Raw genomic sequence first — 21,751 nt, 5'->3', positions numbered from 1 at the left:
TTTGATCATTGACCCTCCAATTTTTGGGATTTTAATTGAATAATTTTAATTATTTTCCCAAAAAAAGATAAATTGCTTAATTAACTTGATTAAAATCAAGTTAACTAAACAAAAGAAAGGAAAAAACAAGCCTCAAGATGAAGCCGCGACTGGGTTTTAGCTAGAAAAGAACTAGGAACTTCAGCAGCAATAGATATGTCGATCCACCGGACGAAGTGAAGGAGTGCTCATATGGTCCATCTGACGGGGCGAGTGCATGGAAAGTAATCTAGTAGAGCAACAAGCCATAAATCTATCGATCCAATGGACGAAGTGAAGGAGTGCCCATCTAGTCCATCCGACGGACACAAGTTCTTGGCAAGTAATCTAGTGGAGCAACAAGCACTACTTTGAATGATCGAATGGGGGAGGAAAAAATTCCTCATCTCATCCAACTGTGTTAGGATCGGGGTTACCAATAGAGACTAGGGTCTAACTATTGTGAACAGCTTACGATAAACTCTTCGATAATAATCATGTGAGGGATTAGTATCTGTTTCTATTCTTTGCAAATCCTCCAAACTCTTGAAACAGATTTAAGTGCGGAAGTGTTCGTCGGATTTGAAGCTTTAAACAACTGAATATAAATGGCAGAAATAAAGAACATAAGTAGATTTATGGATGTTCGGAGATAAAACTCATACGTCACCCCTTCTTTCACAATCAGAATGATACCCAATAAATACTTTGAATCGAATAAAACTCATTGGTCTAGCTAACTCTATGTTGAACAAAACAGCATTTGTTCAACTTACAATCCTGAGGTTTCTCACAGAAAAGACAGTATGTACACACAACTAGATAGTAAGAGATTTAGCGTATGCGTTGAGCAGAGTGTGTTTCAGACTTGTGAAAAAATGACCGTTCAATTATTGTTCTTTAGCTTCCATATTATGTTGAGATACACCAACGGTCAAATATTATTTGAGGACACGTGGCATGTGTCCTTTGGACGGTCGCCTATAGTACGAGAGTACAGAAGGCTCTGAATAATTAGATCGTGGTCGTACTAATCGAGTAGTGCGCCGAATATCCTCTAATCTTATCTTGTACTGGAAATACAGTTGAGGGATATTCGTGTACATGGCGTTCATTCATTGATGGAATTAGTTGGCTTTTCAGACTGCTGAAAGAAGTGGAGCAGGCAGCTAATTGATCGTGGGTAGACGGATGTTTCCTTTAGACAACAGCTAAAGCAAGGCATCAGACGTTCTTCTTTAGACTGTGTCTAAAGGGGTTAGACACCGTCTAACTAAGCTTCTCTTTATACCGCATCTGAAGGATTTAGACGTCGTCTAACTACGCATCCCTTCAGACCGCATCTGAAGGAGTTAGATCTCGTCTAACTACGTTTCCCTTCAGACCGCGTCTAAAGGAGTTAGACCTCGTCTAACTACGTGTCCCTTCAGCCGCATCTGAAGGAGTTAGACCTCGTCTAACTACGTATCCCTTCAAACTACGTCTAAAGGAGTTAGACCTCGTCTAACTATATTTTCCTTCAGACCGTGTCTGAAGGAGTTAGACCTCGGCTAACTACGTTTCCCTTCAGACTACGTCTAAAGGAGTTAGACATCATCTAAGTACGTTTCCTTTTAGACTCCGTCTAAAGAAGTTAAACCTCGTCTAAATATGTTTCCCTTTAGACTCTGTCTAGAGGAGTTAGACCTCGTCTAACTATGTTTCCCTTCAAACCGCATCTGAAGGAGTTAGACCTCGTCTAACTACATTTACCTTTAGACTCCGTCTAAAGGAGTTAGACCTCGTCTAAATACGTTTGACATTTAAGACAGCCTACTTTAGACTACATCTAAGGTAGCACTGTCTTTAAATTTGTTCCTGCACAAAACAAATAGACCACTCAACTTTATTCACAATAACATCATCAACATTATGTTCTAAAATATGAAAGACTTTTATATTCTTTTAAAGTTAATTAAAACTATTTATTTCTTAATTAACTTTCTTTCTTTTCTTGTTTTAATTTTCCCCAAAAATTTCCCCTTTTTTGATGATGTTAAAACTAGGCAATCAATAGTTAAGTTAAGAGAATAAATCAAAACTAATTCAAACACAGTAATTAAACCAAAGTATCAAATATTGTTTAGAGTACATAAAATAAGATAATAGATTTAAGATTCTTCCCTTTTAACTCTTGGATCATGACCTTGAAGAATTTTTTTTCTCTAGCTAGAATTTTTGTAGTCGAGGAGGCAATTTTCGACCACCACTGTCACCGCCTCTATCACCTCCACGACCCTGGCCTCCTCTGTTGGGTTGACAACTACCTTTGCCTCCTTGAGAATATTTTCTTTTTGATCGAGTTCCATGAGTAGTGCTTGAACCTCCTCTATTGTTATCTTCCCCTTTTTAACATTATTAGGATTGGCAACAATAAGGGCTTTCTCTTTTGCAGCGACGACTTCAACATCTTGTTCAACCTGAAAACGCCTTGCAACAGTCTCCGCTTGCTCAAGTCGTTCGGCTTCTGCACTTCTTATAGAATTGGCAACCTCCAATACTTGGGACTGAACCATTCCAATCATAGACTGTGTCTCTTGGTGAAGCTCTAAGTTGAATTTCTTTGATTCAACAAAGTTGTATGACTGTTGTTTGTGAAAGTTCTTTTCTAGCGTTTTATACTGAGTGTGAAGGAGGTGAGGTTCACTTCGTATGTATTTCGCTTCAGAATTTTGTCTGTTTCCTTTTGAGTGGCAACAATGGAAGAAACGTCTTCTTTATTCGATGCATACTCTTTTTCAAGATTTTTCAATCTGGACAACATGTCCATTAGATTATGTTTCATAGCGCCCAACGCATCCATCATGGCATTATGAAAGCTTGTATTTCCAGCAAAGGCTTCCTTAGACGATTGGGGGGCAGAGGATACAATATGCAAACGTGTGAGACAAGTTCAAATAAGAGAGACATGTGTGTTTACCTGTAATGACCTCTCTAATTTGTTTTCCTGGGCGTGTTCAACAGAAGCATCCTTCACAACTTTAGAGTCATTTATGTAGTCGTGGATCTCATTGTCCAACAGATTGGCAACATCTGGAATATCTCTAGTTTGAGGAGGATCCTCACATAAATGTTCATGGAGAGAACCGTCTATCCTCACAGGAGATGATTGACGAGTGACAGGAAGAGGGGACATTCTTTCTTCAGATGAGGAAGAGGACTTACCTTTTTCGGATTTTGAAGCTCTTTAAGAATGTTCCCCCTCAGAAGATGGAATTTTCTCTTGATCAACTGGCTTCAAATATTCTCCCTCAGCTTGTAAATCCGGAACCTGTTCTGAAATCTCTAAGAGTTCCCCCTCGACGAATGGAGTCTTCTCTTGATCGGGTATCTCATTCTGACCTAGAGATACCTGCATAGTTTCAGGTGCTGCCACTTCCTCTTCTTCCAATATTATAGAGTCTTGTCTAGCTTCAGTCTGAGGAAGTGTTTGCTTGTCTTCAGGTAAGGAGTGGCGTTCGCCTAGTGGTGATGGAGGGTCATCAGTACGAGTGACAGGTTCCTCCTCTTCTTCGCAGTGAAGCTCTGCCCCAGATGATTTAGAGCGGAAGATTTTAGATCTGGAGGATCTAGTACCATGAACATATTGGACGACGGTAGCGCAGTATCCATCCAAAAGCAGGTCAAGTCGTTTAAGTGCCTTTTCTTCTGAATTGGCATTCCTGTTGAGGGGGTTGAAATTTGCTTTTCTCACTTCAAGCACATAAAAAAGGCACGACCCATTGTATTTGCCACAAAGAGTTCCTTTCTCTCAAGAGCCTCATGGACATGTGTTGTTTTTCCCACTTGAGATCCCGCTTCTCCATTCTCACCAATTCTTTCCATTTTGTAACGATTTTCTTGCTTGTGATGACTTTATCATATTGCAAAAAGAGTCTTTAATTCTTCTAGGTTTCAAAGGCTTAGATCTTCCCAGAAGCTTTTACTTCAACCTACTCCATGATGAGATTGAAGATGAGGTTGTCCTCCGAAACATTTTCCGAAGTTTTTTCAGTAACACCCTTTCCTTTTCCATGAACCATGTCTAGTTTGGGAATAGCCGCTAGTTCTTTGAAGGAGATGCTTGGACCCCCTCTGACTGCATTTAGAATTTCAAAAAGAGATAGAGCCTTTTGAAATGCACCTTCTGGAAGCGTAGAGATTGTCCCAGTATCCTTCTGAACTAGAGGTTCAACAACAGGCGTAGCCACATCTGTCTGAATGTGAGCTTATTTAGAAATATCAACAGCAGCAGTAGACAAAGGAACTTCTACATGCTCTATTTCAACTGTAATGTTCACATTACTAGTAGAATTTGCAGTTACTGGTTCATCAAGGAAAGCCGACGAGTTTTCCCTGTTAATAAAATCAATATTTTGACAAACTAGCTCTACAGTTGGTCCTTCAACATGTTCCATCACATGAACTTCAATATTTGGCACTACGGCCGTAGGAACAAAGGAGGTTACCTTAGATGTCGTTTTGGCGGTCTTAGACTCCTTTGTCTGATCAGCGGAACAAACAGACGACCTAGCCCGCTTCTTTATTGGGCTGGCTGAAGGTGAAGGCGAAAGAGAAGATATTAGGACGACGGTGATGGGGGGTTTCCTTGTCTTGACCTTTAAGGAATGGAGTCAACTACTCTAGAGTCCCTCTTCGATGTCCTCTTCTGGCTATTAGAGCTCGCAACAGACTCCGTGATAGAGGATTTATCTCTTGTAGCGCTTGTCGTGCGGTTGGAGGTCGCTTGTCACTTGGACCGAGTGAATGATTGACCGCTTGTCTGTTGACTAGAAGGTTAAGGATTCAGTTCCTTAGATAGTATCAACCTTCCCACAATGCTCTTTACTGACATTTTAGTTAATATCCGACAGGGGTTTAAGGCCGCACCCCTACCCATGGGAACACCCAGATGCTCCAAGAACTAGCCGCGTTGGACTGAAAAACCCGCACTCTACTTTCTCTTTAAATAGGCCAACTGGCAGAGATTTGAGAATAGGGTAGACGCCTAGTTGATCAGCATACCTTTGGTTATGTCCACCATGTAGTCAAATCTATCTTGGGTATACTAATCGAACAATCTTACCTAACCTGAAGCGCCTTAGCTACAATGTCGTTTAGAAGGCAAAACATGGGCTTCATGACTTTCTTCTTCCCATTTATGTTAATCGAACTATCAGAGTTTGAGAAGGCGATCTGCATTTCAGAAATAGTTTGGGCAGGAACCACAACGTTAATGGTATGACCCTCGGATGACAGTTCAAGGAAATCGGCGAACGTAGATTTAAAGAAAGAGATAAATGTGCCGTTCACCGTTGCCTTTATAGAATCTTCAACCACCTTCCCGGTCTTGAAAAACTCACAAAATTCTCCTTCATAAAGAATATAGGGATCGTTGAGATACTTCTTGAGGCCATAAGACTCAAGAGATTTGAACATGTCCACGATGTCTTGTTGCTCAAGAGAATAGACTAAATCAAAGTCTACCTGTAAGGTGTTGTGAGAAAGAGAAACAATCTTCTTATCAGCCATCTTTGAGTGTGAGAAACAGATTAGACAACAAGCGAAATCTGAGTTTCTTTTAGAGAGAAGGCAGAGAAAATACTAGGGTTTCAAGAATGCAAAGCGTAAAAATCCTTTAGGCGTGTAAGATATCCTTAAATAGAATTTGAACAATCATGTGTTCAACCGTCATTTTTGAAATAGGACCGTCAATTAATTTTAGTCGCTTTTTCCCAAAAGTAGTCATCATTAACTGAATTTACCAAGTTCCTATTAATTACAAAACTTTAAGTACTTAATTTAAGGGTATATCAGTCATATTCTTAAACTTTGAGAGACACGTGTCTTCAAGTTATTCGAATTTAGAATATGACTGTTTTACTATTTGAGCGGGAAAATTAAATGACAGCACGTGTTAGAATGACAGTTGTCCTCAATTGGTCTGAAGATGAGAGGTCTAATGATACACGTAGTTAGACGTCTAACTTGTCATCTGCATACCTTGCGTCTAAGTTAGGTAGACGGCGTCTAACCACATGTGTCTACAGGCATCTAACATGCGTCTGTTTAGACGACATCTAACCACGCGTGTCGACATGCGCTTTAGACGTCTGTCTAACAGGTATACGTCTAACTAGACTTAATTTACAAGTTGCTTAGGCAAACTTACGTCTAAGTACGTTATTTTCTTTTAGACAAATGATCTAATCAGACCGATTAGAACTTCCATTTAACCACGTCTGTCTGATATTCAACCATTTCCCTTCACTTTGTAAATGATTAGACCACTAAATGATTTTAAGGTCAACAAGACTAAAAGAATTTTAAGGAAAGAGGGCTTAGTCTAAGGAGTGGCATTGTGGACACATCTGTCACTTGCTGAGCATCTTTCTTAAAAAAGCATGCTTCCAAATTCCTCAATGCAGCTAACCTGTTGTACCTAAAAAATATGCATATTTACAATTTGGTACTCACATTCACTTGGGTCTTCGGTCAAATAGTTCTTTAGGAATCCATATTTGAGTTATCTTGATAATTTTTCATGTTGTGTTGTGATTAATGCGTATGCTTTATGTTTAACAGACGTCTTCCTGCTAGCAGCTGAACTGTTAACCTTAGAGAATGATTTTTTGTCTAAAACTCCTTTACTTCCTATCAGGTTTTGATTTTCCAAACTTGCTGGTTGCTTCCTTCCTAAGTTTCAGCCAGCTTACAGTTGGCGGAACATAAATAATCTAATCCTTTAAGGTTAAGTCCTTACAGCTTGGATCAGTTCCATTGTCAGTTAAACTACCCTTGATAAAGCTTATTGGCTTAAGCTTGTCTTTAACCGAGTTTATCTTCTTTGATGACTGGTCTGGGTTGGCATTGTCAAATCCTAAACTGGATTTGCTTCCGGCATGCCTCAACATACTTATTTGTTGTCTGACTGCATCTCCAGACCTTGTCCAGGAACTGACAACATATGTGATGCAGTGTGCGTGGCTAGGATGAACCTTTATCAAGATTCGTTGATTCTTACGAATACCGAAAGTTGATAGATATTGAGGAAACCTCGTTTTCTGATTAATTATCTTCCCCTCACAAAGTGTTTTAAGATTCTTTTAAATACTCAAACCCTAGCTTGCAAAAGAAGTAAACAACTTTTAATAAATTGCAAAAAAAACACCCGAAACTAATAAAAATGCGATTTTGAGCCCCTAAACGTTTCCGCCCGAAAAACACTAGGCAATCGTCGAAATCTGACACTTGCGAGATATTTTCGGATGCTGCAACTTTCGCATAAACGCCTCTTCGACTCGCACCGCATCATTCCCCCCAGGGTAGAAAAGATTCGTCCTCGAATCTGGAACCGCATCATCCTCATCAGAAGAAGACTCACCCACAAAAGGAACAAGATGCTTCACATTGAACACATCAGAGGTACGCACATGGCTGGGAAGGCGTAAACGATAAGCATTGGGGTTGATCTTCTCCACAATCTCAACAGGACCAATCTTCTTAGCAGCAAGCTGCTATATTCATGAGCTGGAAAACGATCCTTAGTCAGAATAGCCCACACAAAGTCACCAACTTCAAAATCAACAGCACGCCTTCTCGAATCAGCCTTCTCCTTGTACTTGGCAGTAGCAGCAACCAAGCGGTCATGAGTGGTCTGATGAACCTGAGCCAACTGACCAACAAAATCCGCAGCAGTGGAATGAGGACGCACCTTGCTGGGCAGCGCTAACAAATCAAGAGGAGCACGCGGAGACAGCCCGTAAATCACATGGAAAGGACTGAAACCAGTGGAGCGATTAACAGCATGATTGTGAGCAAACTCGGCCTGAGGTAGCTTCAGATCCCAAGCCTTAGGATGATCCCCAATTAAACTGCGCAGAAGGTTCCCCAAAGACCTATTAACAACTTCAGTTTGGCCATCAGTTTGCGGGTGATAGGCACTGCTAAAATTCAGCTGAGTATTAACCAAATGCCAAAGACTCCTCCAAAAGTGACTCACAAAGCGAGTGTCCCGATCAGAAACTATGGAGGCAGGAAGTCCATGAAGGCGATACACATCCCTGAAATAAAGCTGTGCAACAGCCACAGCATCAGAGGTTTTCTTGCAGGGAATGAAATGAACCATCTTCGAGAATCGGTCAACCACCACAAAAATCGAATCAGAACCACGCTGGGTACGTGGCAGCCCAAGGACAAAATCCATACTGACATCAGACCATGGTTGAGTGGGAATAGGCAGAGGCAAGTATAACCCGGCATTAGTCGAAGCGCCCTTAGCCAACTGACAAACACGACAACGAGCAACAAAACGCCCCACCTCTTTGCGCATCGAAGGCCAGAAATAAGAAGCTGCAAGAAGCTGGAAGGTACGATCACGCCCAACATGGCCTTCTTTGTGGAGTTCCTGAATCATCCTCAAACGCAGGCTGCAATCTGGAATGCACAGCTGCACACCGCGGAAAAGGAACCCATCCTCCAAGACAAAGTCCCTCGAATCCCCCTGTTGGATGCGAATGAGGACCTGAGAAAAGAAAGGATCATCACGATAGAGGTCCACAAACGAATCAAAGCCGGGTACATGGACACGCATCTCCGCCAACAGCCCATGACGACGACTCAAATCATCAGCCACGCGATTAGACACACCAGCCTTGTGTTTAATCACAAAAGTAAACTGCTGTAAATAAGAGACCCACGAAGCATGACGATGAGAAATCTTGTCCTGACCACCAAGATGCTTGAGGGAATCATGATCCGTATATAAGACAAACTCCCGCTGAAATAAATAATGACGCTAGTGTTTGACTGCCTGGACAATAGCATAGAACTCAATATCATAGGTACTGAAACGAAGTTTAGCGCTAGACAGTTTCTCACTAAAATAAGCAACAGGACGCCCAGATTGGCTAAGTACAGCCCCAATACCCAATTTCGAAGCATCACAATGTAGTTCAAATGGCTGGGAAAAATCAGGAAGAACCAAAATAGGGGTTGAAGTGAGTCGGTGTTTGATCTCAACAAAGGCAGCCTCGGCATCATCCGTCCAGAAGAACTTAACCCCCTTCATACAATCAGTGATAGGAGCCGTAACACTGCTGAAGTGAGGAATAAAACGCCGATAGAAGGAAGCCAAACCATGAAAACTGCGAACTTCAGTGATCGAAGAGGGGCGGGGCCACTGATTGACAGCCAGTACCTTACTCGGGTCCACTTTCAGGCCCTCCCGAGACACCACATAACCGAGGAACTGGGTAGAATCAGTAAGAAATGTGCACTTCGAGGAAGCAGCATAGAACTTGTCACGCCGGAGAACAGATAACACCTCACGAAGATGGGAGAGGTGTGCTACCTCGCTGTCACTGTAAATCAAGATGTCGTCGAAGTAAACGACTACAAACTTCCCAATGAAAGGGCGAAGAGCCTGGTTCATCACACGCATAAAGGTGCTAGGAGCATTCGACAGACCAAACGGCATAACCAGCCACTCATATAAGCCCTCACGAGTCTTAAAGGCAGTCTTCCACTCATCACCCATGCGAATACGAATCTGATGGTATCCACTCTTGAGATCCAGTTTGCTAAACACAGAAGCACCACCCAACTGATCCAACAAGTCATCCAACCGGGGAATAGGAAACCGATAACGCACTGTAATCTTGTTGATAGCACGACTATCAATGCACATACGCCAAGACCCATCCTTTTTTGGGGTAAGAAGGGTCGGGACAGCACAAGGACTAAGGCTCTCTCGAATGTGTCCCTTAGCCAGCAAGTCCTCCACCTGTCTACGCAACTCTTCATGTTCTTTGGGACTCATGCGGTAATGAGGACGGTTGGGTAGGGCAGCACCTGGAACCAAGTCAATGTGATGCTGGATATCACGCAAAGGAGGCAAGGCACAAGGCAGATTTTCAGGAAAAACATCTACAAACTCCTGTAACAGCGGCTGCACTGGAATAGGCACCTCAGAACTAGCACCACAGGTAATCAGCGAACAAATAGAGCAAACACCATGCCCGATTCGACCATGGCGGTCTGAAAAGGACCCCGAGACAACAAGGTGGTAGGGGGGACGCATGATGAGTGGGGGTAGCACCCTTCTTGGGCTGATTTGGCATCAACACAATCTTGGTACCATGAAATAAGAATGTGTAGGTATTAGCACGCCCATCATGTATAACAGAATGATCAAACTGCTAAGGGCGACCAAGTAAAAGGTGACAAGCATCCATAGGAACCACATCACAATATACAGCATCACGATAATGGGAACCAATGGAAAAATTAACAAGTACGCGCTTGGAAACTGTAACATCCGTACCTTGACTCAGCCAGGACAGGCGATAAGGCTTGGGGTGAGGTTCAGTGGACAGACCCAGCTTCGAAACTACAACCTCAGAAATCACATTCTCACAACTCCCAGCATCAATGATGAAGGTGCAAACTTTGCCACCGATGGTACAAGTGGAATGGAACAGATTATTGCGTAACCACTCGTTGTCAGGAGCACGAGGGGTTAAACATGATCGACGAATCACCAAAAGGGGGCCAACATCACCAGAAACATACTCCTCCGCTGCCTCATCATCATAAACATCATACACTGGGGCTGAATCTGAAGGAAGAGCAGAGTCAGGATCATCCACCTCAGTAAAAAGACCACGATTGGTGGACTTTGGGTTGCGACACTCTGCTTGGCGATGGCCAACTTCACCACAATTGAAACAACGCAAGCCACCGGGACGTCCCTGCGGGGGGGGCTGTAGTGCTGCGAGGGGGGGCTGGGGTGGGATGGGCCGGCTGGGAAGAAGAACCAATGCCACTAGTGGGGACAACCTGTTTTCCAAAGCTACCCGAACCGCGCCTGGCTAGCTGTTTCTCAGCCTGTGAAGCACGCTGATGTGCCTCAGAAATAGTCAAGGGATCAAACATATTCAAAATATCCTGCAACTGGAGGCGAAGGCCACCAATATAGCGAGAAACCAACTGGAGAGGGGACTCAGACAGGTCAACACGAGCCACAAAGGTGTAAAACTCAATGGAATAGTCATCCACGGAACGAGAACCCTGACGAAGATTCTGGAACCGCTGGTACAGGTTACGTTCGTAATTATATGGTAGAAACGCAGCCCTAATATGCTTCCTGAATTTGTCCCAATTCGTGAGCTTTGCCTTACCATGACGAACACGTGTCTGTTTCAACTGCTGCCACCATGCTTGTGCACGATCATGTAAGCGGATCGTAACAAGGGGTACACGACGATCTGCAGGAACTTCCTTGAAGTCCAGAATCTCTTCAACCTAAGAAAGCCAATCAATAAACTCTTCCGGTGGTAGACTACCATCGAACTTAGGGATGTCCACCCTGAAAGCCTGCTCCCAGCGATGATTGGGGCGTTCAGGGGATCGATTCCGAAGACCACCGAGAGGGTTTTCATCTGTCATCGTAACATCATCTTCAGGGTGGTGCATGTGCATAGATGCATCCATCCGTTGCGTCAACCATTCAACCTGCCGCCTCAAATCGTCGTTATCACGGCGAAACTCAGCGTTTTCACGTCGCAACTCAGCAAGGTCACCATCATCAGCACCAGGGGTAGGGTTGCGCGGCTGTCTTCGGGGCGGCATACCTCAGGGTCGACTGGGCTCTGATACCAACTGATGCAGCGTGCGTGGCTAGGATGAACCTTTTATCAAGATTCGTTGATTCTTACGAATACCGAAAGTTGATAGATATTGAGGAAACCTCGTTTTCTGATTAATTATCTTCCCCTCACAAAGTGTTTTAAGATTCTTTTAAATACTCAAACCCTAGCTTGCAAAAGAAGTAAACAACTTTTAATAAATTGCAAAAAAACACCCGAAACTAATAAAAATGCGATTTTGAGCCCCTAAACGTTTCCGCCCGAAAAACACTAGGTAATCGTCGAAATCTGACACTTGCGAGATATTTTCGGATGCTGCAACTTTCGCATAAACGCCTCTTCGACTCGCACCGCATCAATATGTCAACCATTGGTTTTCAGAAAACAATGTTTAAATCTTTTTCTTGAGCTTTTCATTCTCAGATGAGAGCTCGACCATGTTGTTTTAAAAAACTTTTGGTTCAAAAATTTGAGATAAAGAAGGTTTATCAGTTTCATATTTCATTACAAGAGTTTGGCAACTTCTTGTACTCACTGACCATTTCATTGAGTGCATCAATTAGTTCATCTCTTATAAATTTTTCAGAGGAGAAGTCAAATACTTCATAGTCAACTTATTCTTTTTCCATGAAGCAAGTGACCTCTTCATCATCACTATCGTTGGATGATGAGTCATTTGAATCGCTTTGGTCCCTCTTGGTTTTGTTGTCAGCCAAATGAGTCATCTATTATTTTAATTTTATTGGTCATTATGTATTATTTTCTTATATATAAATTCTTATAATTAATTCTTATATAAAAAAATAATAATACATTCATGGTGGACCTATACAAATGATATTATCCCTTGTTCTTCATTTAAAAATACCTACATGATAAAGAATAAGAATTTCTACATATCTCTTTTTTTGGAATTATACCTATATTTTGTACATTTTGACTAAACATATTTTTGTGGAGTAAAGGAGTATGCCGCAAGAGCCCCCCAACAATGAATTTATAAAATTTGTTGTTCAAAATCATTTTTAGTTGGAGCAAGTGGTTATACAAATTTCTTTTGATTTTAAATTCTTATCCCAAAATAATAAAATTCCTTTTGATATTTTAGGTGTTGCTATTGAAATAGCCTTGCACGAGGTATTTCAATCTTTGATTTTAGTTGGAATAATGACTTTTGATATTGAATTAATTAAATAGTTTTTGGTAATTTATTCCTGTTATTTACTTGTGTATTATTTGTGACTTTTTTAAAACATTTTCACACTTGCTATTCAAGATTATTTGCATTCAAAATATAACATACCATTTCAATTAAAATTCCAACAAATCTTTAGTTTCATTTTTATTTTTGGTAAAGACAATCCTATGAAGATTAAATACAATTAGATGGAAAAAAAAAAGTAGACACAACCAAATCACATTTTTCCAAAATAATTTATCCCCATCAAATCTTTCCCTCATAATTTTGTGTATTAGAAACTTTATTGACTACATGAAAATGGTGTACTATTTAGTTTATTTAAACTTCAATCCTTTAGTCTTCTCTACTAATCGAATTCACAACACAAAGAAAGACAATGGGAAGTCGTCCGTTTTCCTTCATTTTCTTGCTCTTTCTCGCAATAACCATTAACGCGGAGACTAGTGAGAAAGTTAACGAGAAAAAACAACCGATTAAAACAATTGTTGTTCTTATTTTAGAGAATCGATCCTTCGACCACATTCTAGGTTGGATGAAAAGATCCGTTAATCCTTCCATTAACGGAGTCACGGGTCGAGAATGCAACCCTGTTTCCACCAAATCCAAGTCGTCCAAGTCAATCTGCGTCACGGACAATGCAGAGTATGTGGATCCGGATCCGGGTCATTCATTTGAAGCGGTTAAGCAACAAGTATTTGGATCTAAGTCTAGATCCACCCCTTCCATGTCGGGCTTTATCGAACAAGCAATTTCCATGTCACAAAACATCTCAAACTCCGTCATGAAAGGATTCAAGCCCGAATCCGTACCCGTATTCGCCGAATTGGTACGACAATTCGCCGTATTTGATCGTTGGTTTTCATCTATACCGGGTCCTACCCAACCCAACAGACTATTCGCATATTCAGCATCTTCATTCGGATCCACCACCCACGACGTGAAACAACTCTCCCTAGGTTACCCACAAAAGACAATTTTCGATTCAATGTACGAAAACGGAAAGGATTTCGGCATCTATTACGAAAACGTTCCCGCCACCTTATTCTATAAAAACCTTAGAAGTTTAAAATACGCCTTAAAGTTTCATCTTTACAGACTTAAGTTCAAAAAAGATGCCGCCAATGGGAAGCTCCCAAGCTTGACAGTGATCGAGCCGAGATACTTCGATCTAGTAGGACTTCCGGCGAACGACGATCATCCTTCACATGACGTGGCAAACGGTCAGAAGCTAGTGAAAGAGGTTTATGAGACATTAAGGTCGAGTCCACAATGGAATGAGACACTTTTCGTAATCACTTATGATGAACATGGTGGGTTTTTCGATCATGTCCAAACACCCTTCAAAAATGTTCCAAACCCAGATGGTAAAACAAGCCCAGCTCCTGATTCATTCAAATTCGATCGACTAGGTGTTCGTGTACCCACGATTATGGTATCTCCATGGATTAAAAAAGGCATAGGTAAGTTTGATCATTCAAAAATAAGACCTTTTTTGTTTAAAGTTTTAACCTTTATTTCTCTCATCAACAGTTGTAAGTAAGGCTCAAGGACCAACAAGTAGCTCAGAGTATGAACATTCATCAATCCCAGCTACCATAAAGAAAATATTCAACCTTTCTTCAGATTTCTTAAATCGGCGTGATGCTTGGGCAGGGACATTTGAACATGTAATTGGAGAACTGAACTCTCCTAGGACTGATTGCCCAGGTAATATCTAGAAGAACTATGACATGGAATTAGTTGATCGAGCCATGATTATTATTATTATTAAGTTTGTTTGATTAATTTGATTGTAGAGAGGCTCCCGGAGCCTCCAGCATTAAGAAAAAGTGAGCCTGATGAAGACAGGGAAGTTTCAGAATTTCAAGCAGAGTTAATTGATGTGGCGAGCTTCATTAGAGACGATAATGACGATTTGGGAAAGAAGAATAAGAAGATGACAGTAAGAGAGGGAGAGAAATATGTAAGAGATGCGATGTCGAGCTTCATAAGAGCTAGCAAAGAGGCTTTGAGGAAGTTGGGTAGTACTAATACCTGTTCTTCCCAAACATAACTAAGACACATTAATAATATAAATAAATGTCTTCTATTGTTATAATAAAATGTGATTAATAATATAAATAAATGTGTTCTATTGTTATAATAAAATGTGATATACATCTTTTTGTTCGTGCTATAATAATATTTGTCTATTGTATAAATAGAGTATTTTTTAATGCTTTTTTGTATGCACGAGGAAGGGAATGATGTGGCATTAACCAAAAAAATAACAAAAAATTTTCTCTCTTCACATTTTATCCTTTTTCCAACCAGTGATGTAATGACACATCATTCCCTCCATCAAATTCTCTCCCCTATCACTCTTCATAAGATATTGAATGATGCAATGACACGTCATTCTCTCCATCAAATTCTCTCCCCTATCACTCCTCATAAGATATTGGGATGATCTTATGCGCCTAACTGGCCTCGCCCAGATCTGACCGTGTGTAGATTAATAAAATGTCGAATTCAAATTCAAACCCTAGTGGATATCACTAATATTTTTAATGTAGTTTAAAAGTATTTGTAAAAAGAATATAACTTAAATATTTAAACTAAGATTCTACAAACATTCAAACAACTTCAAAACATTTAAAAAAAATGTGTTAAAAAATGTACTGAGTTTTTGGTATCGAGGATAGGTTTCACACAGGATTAATTTAATTTTGACCTGTTATTTGATTCTTTGAAGACAAATGTTAACCTTGATACTTGAAAAAAACCTTGATTAAGTTGACTTGTAAGCATTTGAAAAATATTAAAGGTTACAAATACTTATTTTAACCAACCCAATTTAAAAAATTCAAGGTTCTAGTGTAGTGCATTTTAAGTTTGTGCCCAAATGAGACACAAAAACATACATCAATATGAAAATCCACAGAATTGACCAAATCAGGTCAATGTTTTTGTCGAGTGAAGCCAGCATACATGTGCCATGTGACACGATCTAAACTACTGACTTTCTTCTAACACGATCTATCACCCAAAATGCTATTCTTTTGCTTGCCCTTTTGCCTAGTTATCCATCCAATCATGAGATTGTTCATCTTTGATATAAATTGGAAGCTAATGTTAATTTACATCAAGAGGGTTTAACTAGAAACATACATGATTGATTCTACCACAGTTAAAGTCTAGAGACTGATTAATTAGACAATATTATTGCTTTCTAATAAAAATGAATTCATTGCTGAAACCCATCTGACTAAACCAAATTCACTCAATGATCTAACCCTACCTAACATGAACTAGTTCAACCATTCATTTTAAGAAATTTTAAACAGTGCAAGGACTTTGCCATGTAGAAATGTCAATGATGAGTTCCCGTAGTTGATCAATCAGAAGCTTCAGCTGTTTGTTTTTGTTACCAAGTTCCTACAATTTGTATGAAACAACACATAAATGATTATTATTCATCTAAGCTTCTGATTTCATTCCATCATGAGTTTCATTTTGTTTCAACTTTCAATAAGAATTTGTAACATTGTCCCTATTTTGAAACACTTATTGTTTCGAATATGAATCCGCTTTCAGATACATAAACATTCGGAAACTAAATTTAGTAAGAGACAGATTCTGATTTTTTTTTCATGTTCTATATCTAGTTCCAAATACAGAAACAAGAAGTGTTTCCAGATGGAGAAACATGTATTACCTCTCTTAATACAGAAGCTCGATCTTCCAATGTCTCTATTTCCGCTTGGTCGGGTGGGGACATTGAGCCTGTTTTTGCCCATGAATCATATGGTTTTGCCTATCAGATGAAAAAATAAGAGTAGAACAAACTTATTCATGAGAATCCGTAATAACAAAATGCAATAATATTCAACCAAATAAAGAACACACAATAAGATAACAAGAATCAAGATAAGAAACAGAATATAAAGAGGTGTTGAGACCTTAGAAGAACAAATGTGCGACTATGGTTGATCAAAAGAAGGGAGTACATAGTTGTTTACACAATATTTACATGACCCATCCTCTCTACCCTCTATTCTTTATATACTAATACTTACCCACCTGCTAAGGTAAATCCTAGAGAATCAACAAAAGCAGCAAATTACAAAAGTATATGGCAAACTGACCTTTTGGAAAGAAGAAGACAAACAATATAAAAGAAATACTTAGCCATTGTTATTCCACCCATTTATTGTGGTGCTTCTGTTCACTCTTTAATTAATGCCTCTCGCATGACTTCGTACACGAGAGAGGAGTCTTTTAGCCATACAATGATACAGAATGATCGGCTTGGTTGCATGTACTGGCTTCGAGTTCAACAAACCGTTGACTTCTGAAAAGCAAGCAATAATAGAATCTGTTTGATGTTTTGTGGAGTAGGCCAGTCACGGACTGCCTTCAACTTTTCGGGGTACGGCTACGCCTTTGCCCGAGATAAAGTTTCCGAGATAGTCAATTTGTTTGAAATCGCACAATAATAATGATAATCTACAACAATAGAGATAAGATAAAGTAAATAACACGAGATTTAACAGAAGATCATGTGCAATGGACGATCCACAACATAAGCAAAAGAAGGTGAAGCCAGAATTGTGGGAGTCGATTGCGGAACAGTGTCGAGTCGACAAATAACCGACTTTCTAAAATCATGGAGGATAACTCATGAAATTAAAAGGCAAAATCAGAAGGCCGAGAATGAAATAACAAGGTAAAAATGAGAAAACGATTGTCAAAAATTGAAATTGAAATCCAATGAGTTATTGGAAGATGGCGATCAACATGACATTGTATAAGATGTGGCACAATCGACGCCTTCCCCGTTGTTACATTCGGCTCCAAATAAAGACGAAACCCCTTTTGATGACAATTGTTCTAAAGTGGAAGACACCTCCTATCGTCGAATTTTGTTATGAAGAAGAAATGGAAACTCCATATACTCATGATGCAAAACACGGCAATCTCGATTTCGATGAAGAAATCTACGATAATTCAAGTTCCTCGTTTATTCATTTGCAAGTCTCCCTAGTGTACAATGACTGAGAGAATGTCAATACTTACGTTGGAAAGAATGATCATTATCGGGTTGACTCGGGAGAAGTTGAATTGAAGGAATGTTTGAAGATGTTTTGGGCCTTGAAGATAGGATGTTATCGTTTGAACTCATTTCTCCAGCATACTTAGCGCCTAGTCCAAATTGCGTCGATGTTAGATGTTGCTTTCAGAAAGAAAAAAAAAATTTGTGGTTCGAGAAACCACTGGATGTTAGATGTTTCTTTCAGAAAATTTTATGGCATAACACATGGATGAGATGCAAGTACATTTTGTGGTTTGAAGAACCACCGAATGATGAAAGTTGTCTTCAAAGAATTTTTTGTTACAAGTTGTTGAGGAGTTACAGATACTTCCAGTCGTTCGAGGAACCACCAGATAGTCTAAGAAAAAGATTTTGACGAATCATATGCTTTGAAGAGCCACCAGATGCTTTGGAATTTCAGCTCAACCTTTGTCTATTGTCGTTCTTCAAGGAGAGGGTAATGATACAAGGGGAAAGGGTTTGAGGGTTTGAGGGTAATGCCCTATGGAGAAAATAGACAGTTAGAAAGCCTAATAGTATGGTTGAAGTATGCGGTTAATAAGCCTACCGGTTAGGATAAATGGCGGGAATAAAATTTGCGGTTATTAATAGAGTATATAAATAGAACATTAGTTGTTATTATAAAAAATGATTAGTTGAATACTCTTGTTAGAATTTCTCTCAATCATCTCCATTGTATTTACCGTAACAGTTAAGGTTCTATCTGACCTCATTAATTCCTCACTTATGATCTCAATATAATTCTTTTTTATTCCATCTATCATTTTATCAATTATACTCATCAATTCAAGATTTATACATAATTCTAGTTCAAGGTATATCACAATTCTCATTATATTCAACCATAAAAATTGCTACCTATCACAATCTGCATAACTAATAAATAAGTCTATTTGATAGCCAATAACTTGTGAACAGTTTCAAGTCAATGAAACCACTATTTCAACAAGAAGATTGTCTATACGGGTAGAACCAAGCTATAGGTACGAGCAATACTAGCAACTCACGGTACCCTTCCATGAAAATGAGTGTGGAAACAAACTACAGTTATAGTCCAAGTTGGACATTAACATTTATAAGAACATTATATCAAAGTAAAAGATGCATTTTCTAGACACAGATGCTAAAAAAGAATAAGCCTATTGTGTGCAGACACCATTTTAATAGAATAAAGAATCAAGCATAATTATCCCATATCCATCAACATGTACAAGACATAATCAAACCAATGTGGTCAGAGATGAAATCAGAAATAGCCAAACAAATAGAAAATCTCATAGTTGCAAACAACAGATGAAGGTTTGCACATATCCAAGATTGTGAAAAGCTACAGCATAAAATTTAGTAGGAGAATTATCCTTACAGCTCATGTTCATTATATCAAAGATTCGTTTTTTTTTATATATATATAAGGTCTTCAGTCTGAATCACAATCCAGACCTGTTTAGCTAAAAATCGAAATCAAGGAGCCCATAAACAGCAAAAAGGAAGAACATTTATCTAGTAATCCTAAAGCTAACAGTGATAAAGCCGTGATTTTTACCTTCTGTGAAGTAGGGATAGCAGTAAGAACTGCACGGAGAGCGACGAGGGAGGATTTATAACGGAGGCGAGCTCTGTCTAGGGCACCGCCACCCATCTCAAAGTGGTGTCCAGATTCCGAGGAAGCGTCGCCATTGGAGGGAGTATGGTGGTAGCCGTTGGTAATGACGGCAGCCGAACTGTTATTAGTGGAGGTAGAAGAAGGAGGTGGCGTGGTCCAGAGAGCCGGGTTGCAGAGCTCGTCGTTCATGGAAAACAAGATCTGGTACGCAGCATCGATTGTCTGCTCCAATTGGTTTTGCCCCTCAATTGCTAGCTCCTGCGTGGTTTTGACGGTGGCCGTTGTTGCCCCTTTCTCTTCCATTTTCAGCGGTGATTTACAAAGGATAGAAGAGACTACAAAGAAATATATCGAATCCCAAATCCCAAAAAAAAAAATGAGAGAAATTGCCAAAAGTCAGGTTCCAACAAAATCTTCTCCTTAACCACTAGACATATCACAAGTTTATGAATTTTAATATAAATATTTGTTTATATATAAATATAATATGATAAAATAATGTCACGAAAAAAAATATATAATTAAATTTTATTTTATTTTTGAAAAATAACCCTATTTGGAAGAAGAAGAAAAATCTCTAAGAAAATTGTCAAAAATATTTTATCTCCAACATGTCCATGTTTAGAATTTTTTTTTTCCTAAACATTGCCATATATAAGAAGAGAGAGAGAAAAAATACAGAAAATTGTTATGTGTATAGAGATTTTTATTGAACATTTGTCATGTTCAAGATGAGAGAGAATTTATTTATTTTTATTTTTTAAAAAATAATGTCTACATAAAAAAAATTATTAGAAAAAAAACACATGAAACATGGTCAAGATGCAATAATGTCACCTAGACCTCAAATCAAAAGGGCATGCTACTAAAGGCATGGTTTTATATTCAGGAATGGGAAACGGAATGAATTGAGATGTTTGGTTGGTGGTTTTGATTTCAGAATATTGATGAATTGAGATGTTTGGTTGGTGATTTTAATTTCAGGATATTGATTTGATTTTTGATACTTAGGAATCGTCAAATTCTCTCTAAATTTGGTTCTAAATTAGGAGGAATGAATCTCATTCACTTTTTCTCACATTATCTCCACTTTCCTATTTTCTCTCTCTCATAATTATAATTAATATAATAATATTTTTTTATTAAAGAAATAATTTGAATTATTTAAATAATATTAATTATAATTTAAAATAAAATTTAAATAATAATTACAATAACTAATAATAATATAATTAATTTTAAATATTATATATTAATAATAAAATTAAAAATAAAATAGCAATTTTATATAAAAAAATATTTACAAAGTTAAATATGAAATATTTTAACAAAATTATTATTACAAAAATTATACCATGTTATAATATATTATTAAATAAAACATTGTATTTAATTTAAATGTATTTATCTACAGTAGGTGTATAATATTTTAAAGACTTTCTTTTATATTATTTATATTTAATAGATAATTATTTATTTATAATTAATAAAAAAAATTGAAACATTAACATTTTTTTGTTATAAGTATTTTTATTTTTATTTAAAAAAAATATAATTAATATGATAAAATATTAGATGTTTATATTTTATTAAATTGTGTTACTTAAATATTTTATATATTTTAAATAATTATATTATAAAATTAAAAATATTTTATATTTTTATTAATAAAAATAATAAATAAAAATATTAATCCTAATTTTAATAACAAAATTATATTTATAACTTTTAACCAAACACTACACTTATATTAATTATTCTCATTTCTCAATCATATTCTCATTCTCTTAATTGAATCAAAGTCTTCCAGAAATTATGCAAAAGGACAAAAGAGAGAGCTTGGTTGTGGAGAGTTTTCTCAAAATAGCCTTATTTTAAATTCAATTTCCCAAACTAGCCTCATTTATTCAATCTTTCTCAAATTAGTCTTGTAAGCATGAAAAATTTTCTTACCCTATTTGCAAAATAATATTATTATGTTTAATAATATTAAAATAATATTTTAGATTTTTATATTCAAAATAATTTGAAAGAATGAATTAAAACGGATTAATTATTGTGATAATTAAACCTTAATTAAGGAAACTTTCCAAAATTCCAAAAATAATTTGAGGATAAAATATTTGTATATATTTCACCCAAATTAGACCAAGGAAGGGGTTAAAAAT

The 21,751-nt window shown here is 38.2% G+C and overlaps 3 protein-coding genes across 3 annotated transcripts; 1 reads left to right on the top strand and 2 right to left on the bottom strand.

Moving 5' to 3' along the window:
- Window positions 1–8,833: 8,833 nt before the first annotated feature.
- Window positions 8,834–12,409, bottom strand: LOC124935104 (uncharacterized mitochondrial protein AtMg00860-like). The gene is made up of 2 exons (XM_047475562.1): window positions 12,326–12,409; window positions 8,834–9,436 (listed from the first exon to the last, which is right to left on the bottom strand). The coding sequence occupies exons 1-2, from the start codon at window positions 12,407–12,409 to the stop codon at window positions 8,834–8,836; spliced, it is 687 nt and encodes a 228-aa protein (XP_047331518.1).
- An 852-nt stretch (window positions 12,410–13,261) lies between these two features.
- LOC124935103 (non-specific phospholipase C6-like) lies at window positions 13,262–14,938 on the top strand. Its single transcript, XM_047475561.1, has 3 exons — window positions 13,262–14,345; window positions 14,416–14,592; window positions 14,682–14,938. Exons 1-3 carry the CDS (start codon window positions 13,262–13,264, stop codon window positions 14,936–14,938), a joined length of 1,518 nt encoding a protein of 505 aa, XP_047331517.1.
- Window positions 14,939–15,960: 1,022 nt separating this feature from the next.
- Window positions 15,961–20,022, bottom strand: LOC124935825 (mediator of RNA polymerase II transcription subunit 30-like). The gene is made up of 3 exons (XM_047476257.1): window positions 19,524–20,022; window positions 16,583–16,681; window positions 15,961–16,302 (listed from the first exon to the last, which is right to left on the bottom strand). Exons 1-3 carry the CDS (start codon window positions 19,884–19,886, stop codon window positions 16,204–16,206), a joined length of 561 nt encoding a protein of 186 aa, XP_047332213.1. The 5' UTR covers window positions 19,887–20,022; the 3' UTR covers window positions 15,961–16,203.
- Window positions 20,023–21,751: the final 1,729 nt, after the last annotated feature.

This window comes from Impatiens glandulifera, chromosome 4, assembly GCF_907164915.1.
Source record: "Impatiens glandulifera chromosome 4, dImpGla2.1, whole genome shotgun sequence".
Taxonomy (NCBI): Eukaryota; Viridiplantae; Streptophyta; class Magnoliopsida; order Ericales; family Balsaminaceae; genus Impatiens; species Impatiens glandulifera.
This window is presented reverse-complemented; position numbering and strand designations above follow the sequence as displayed.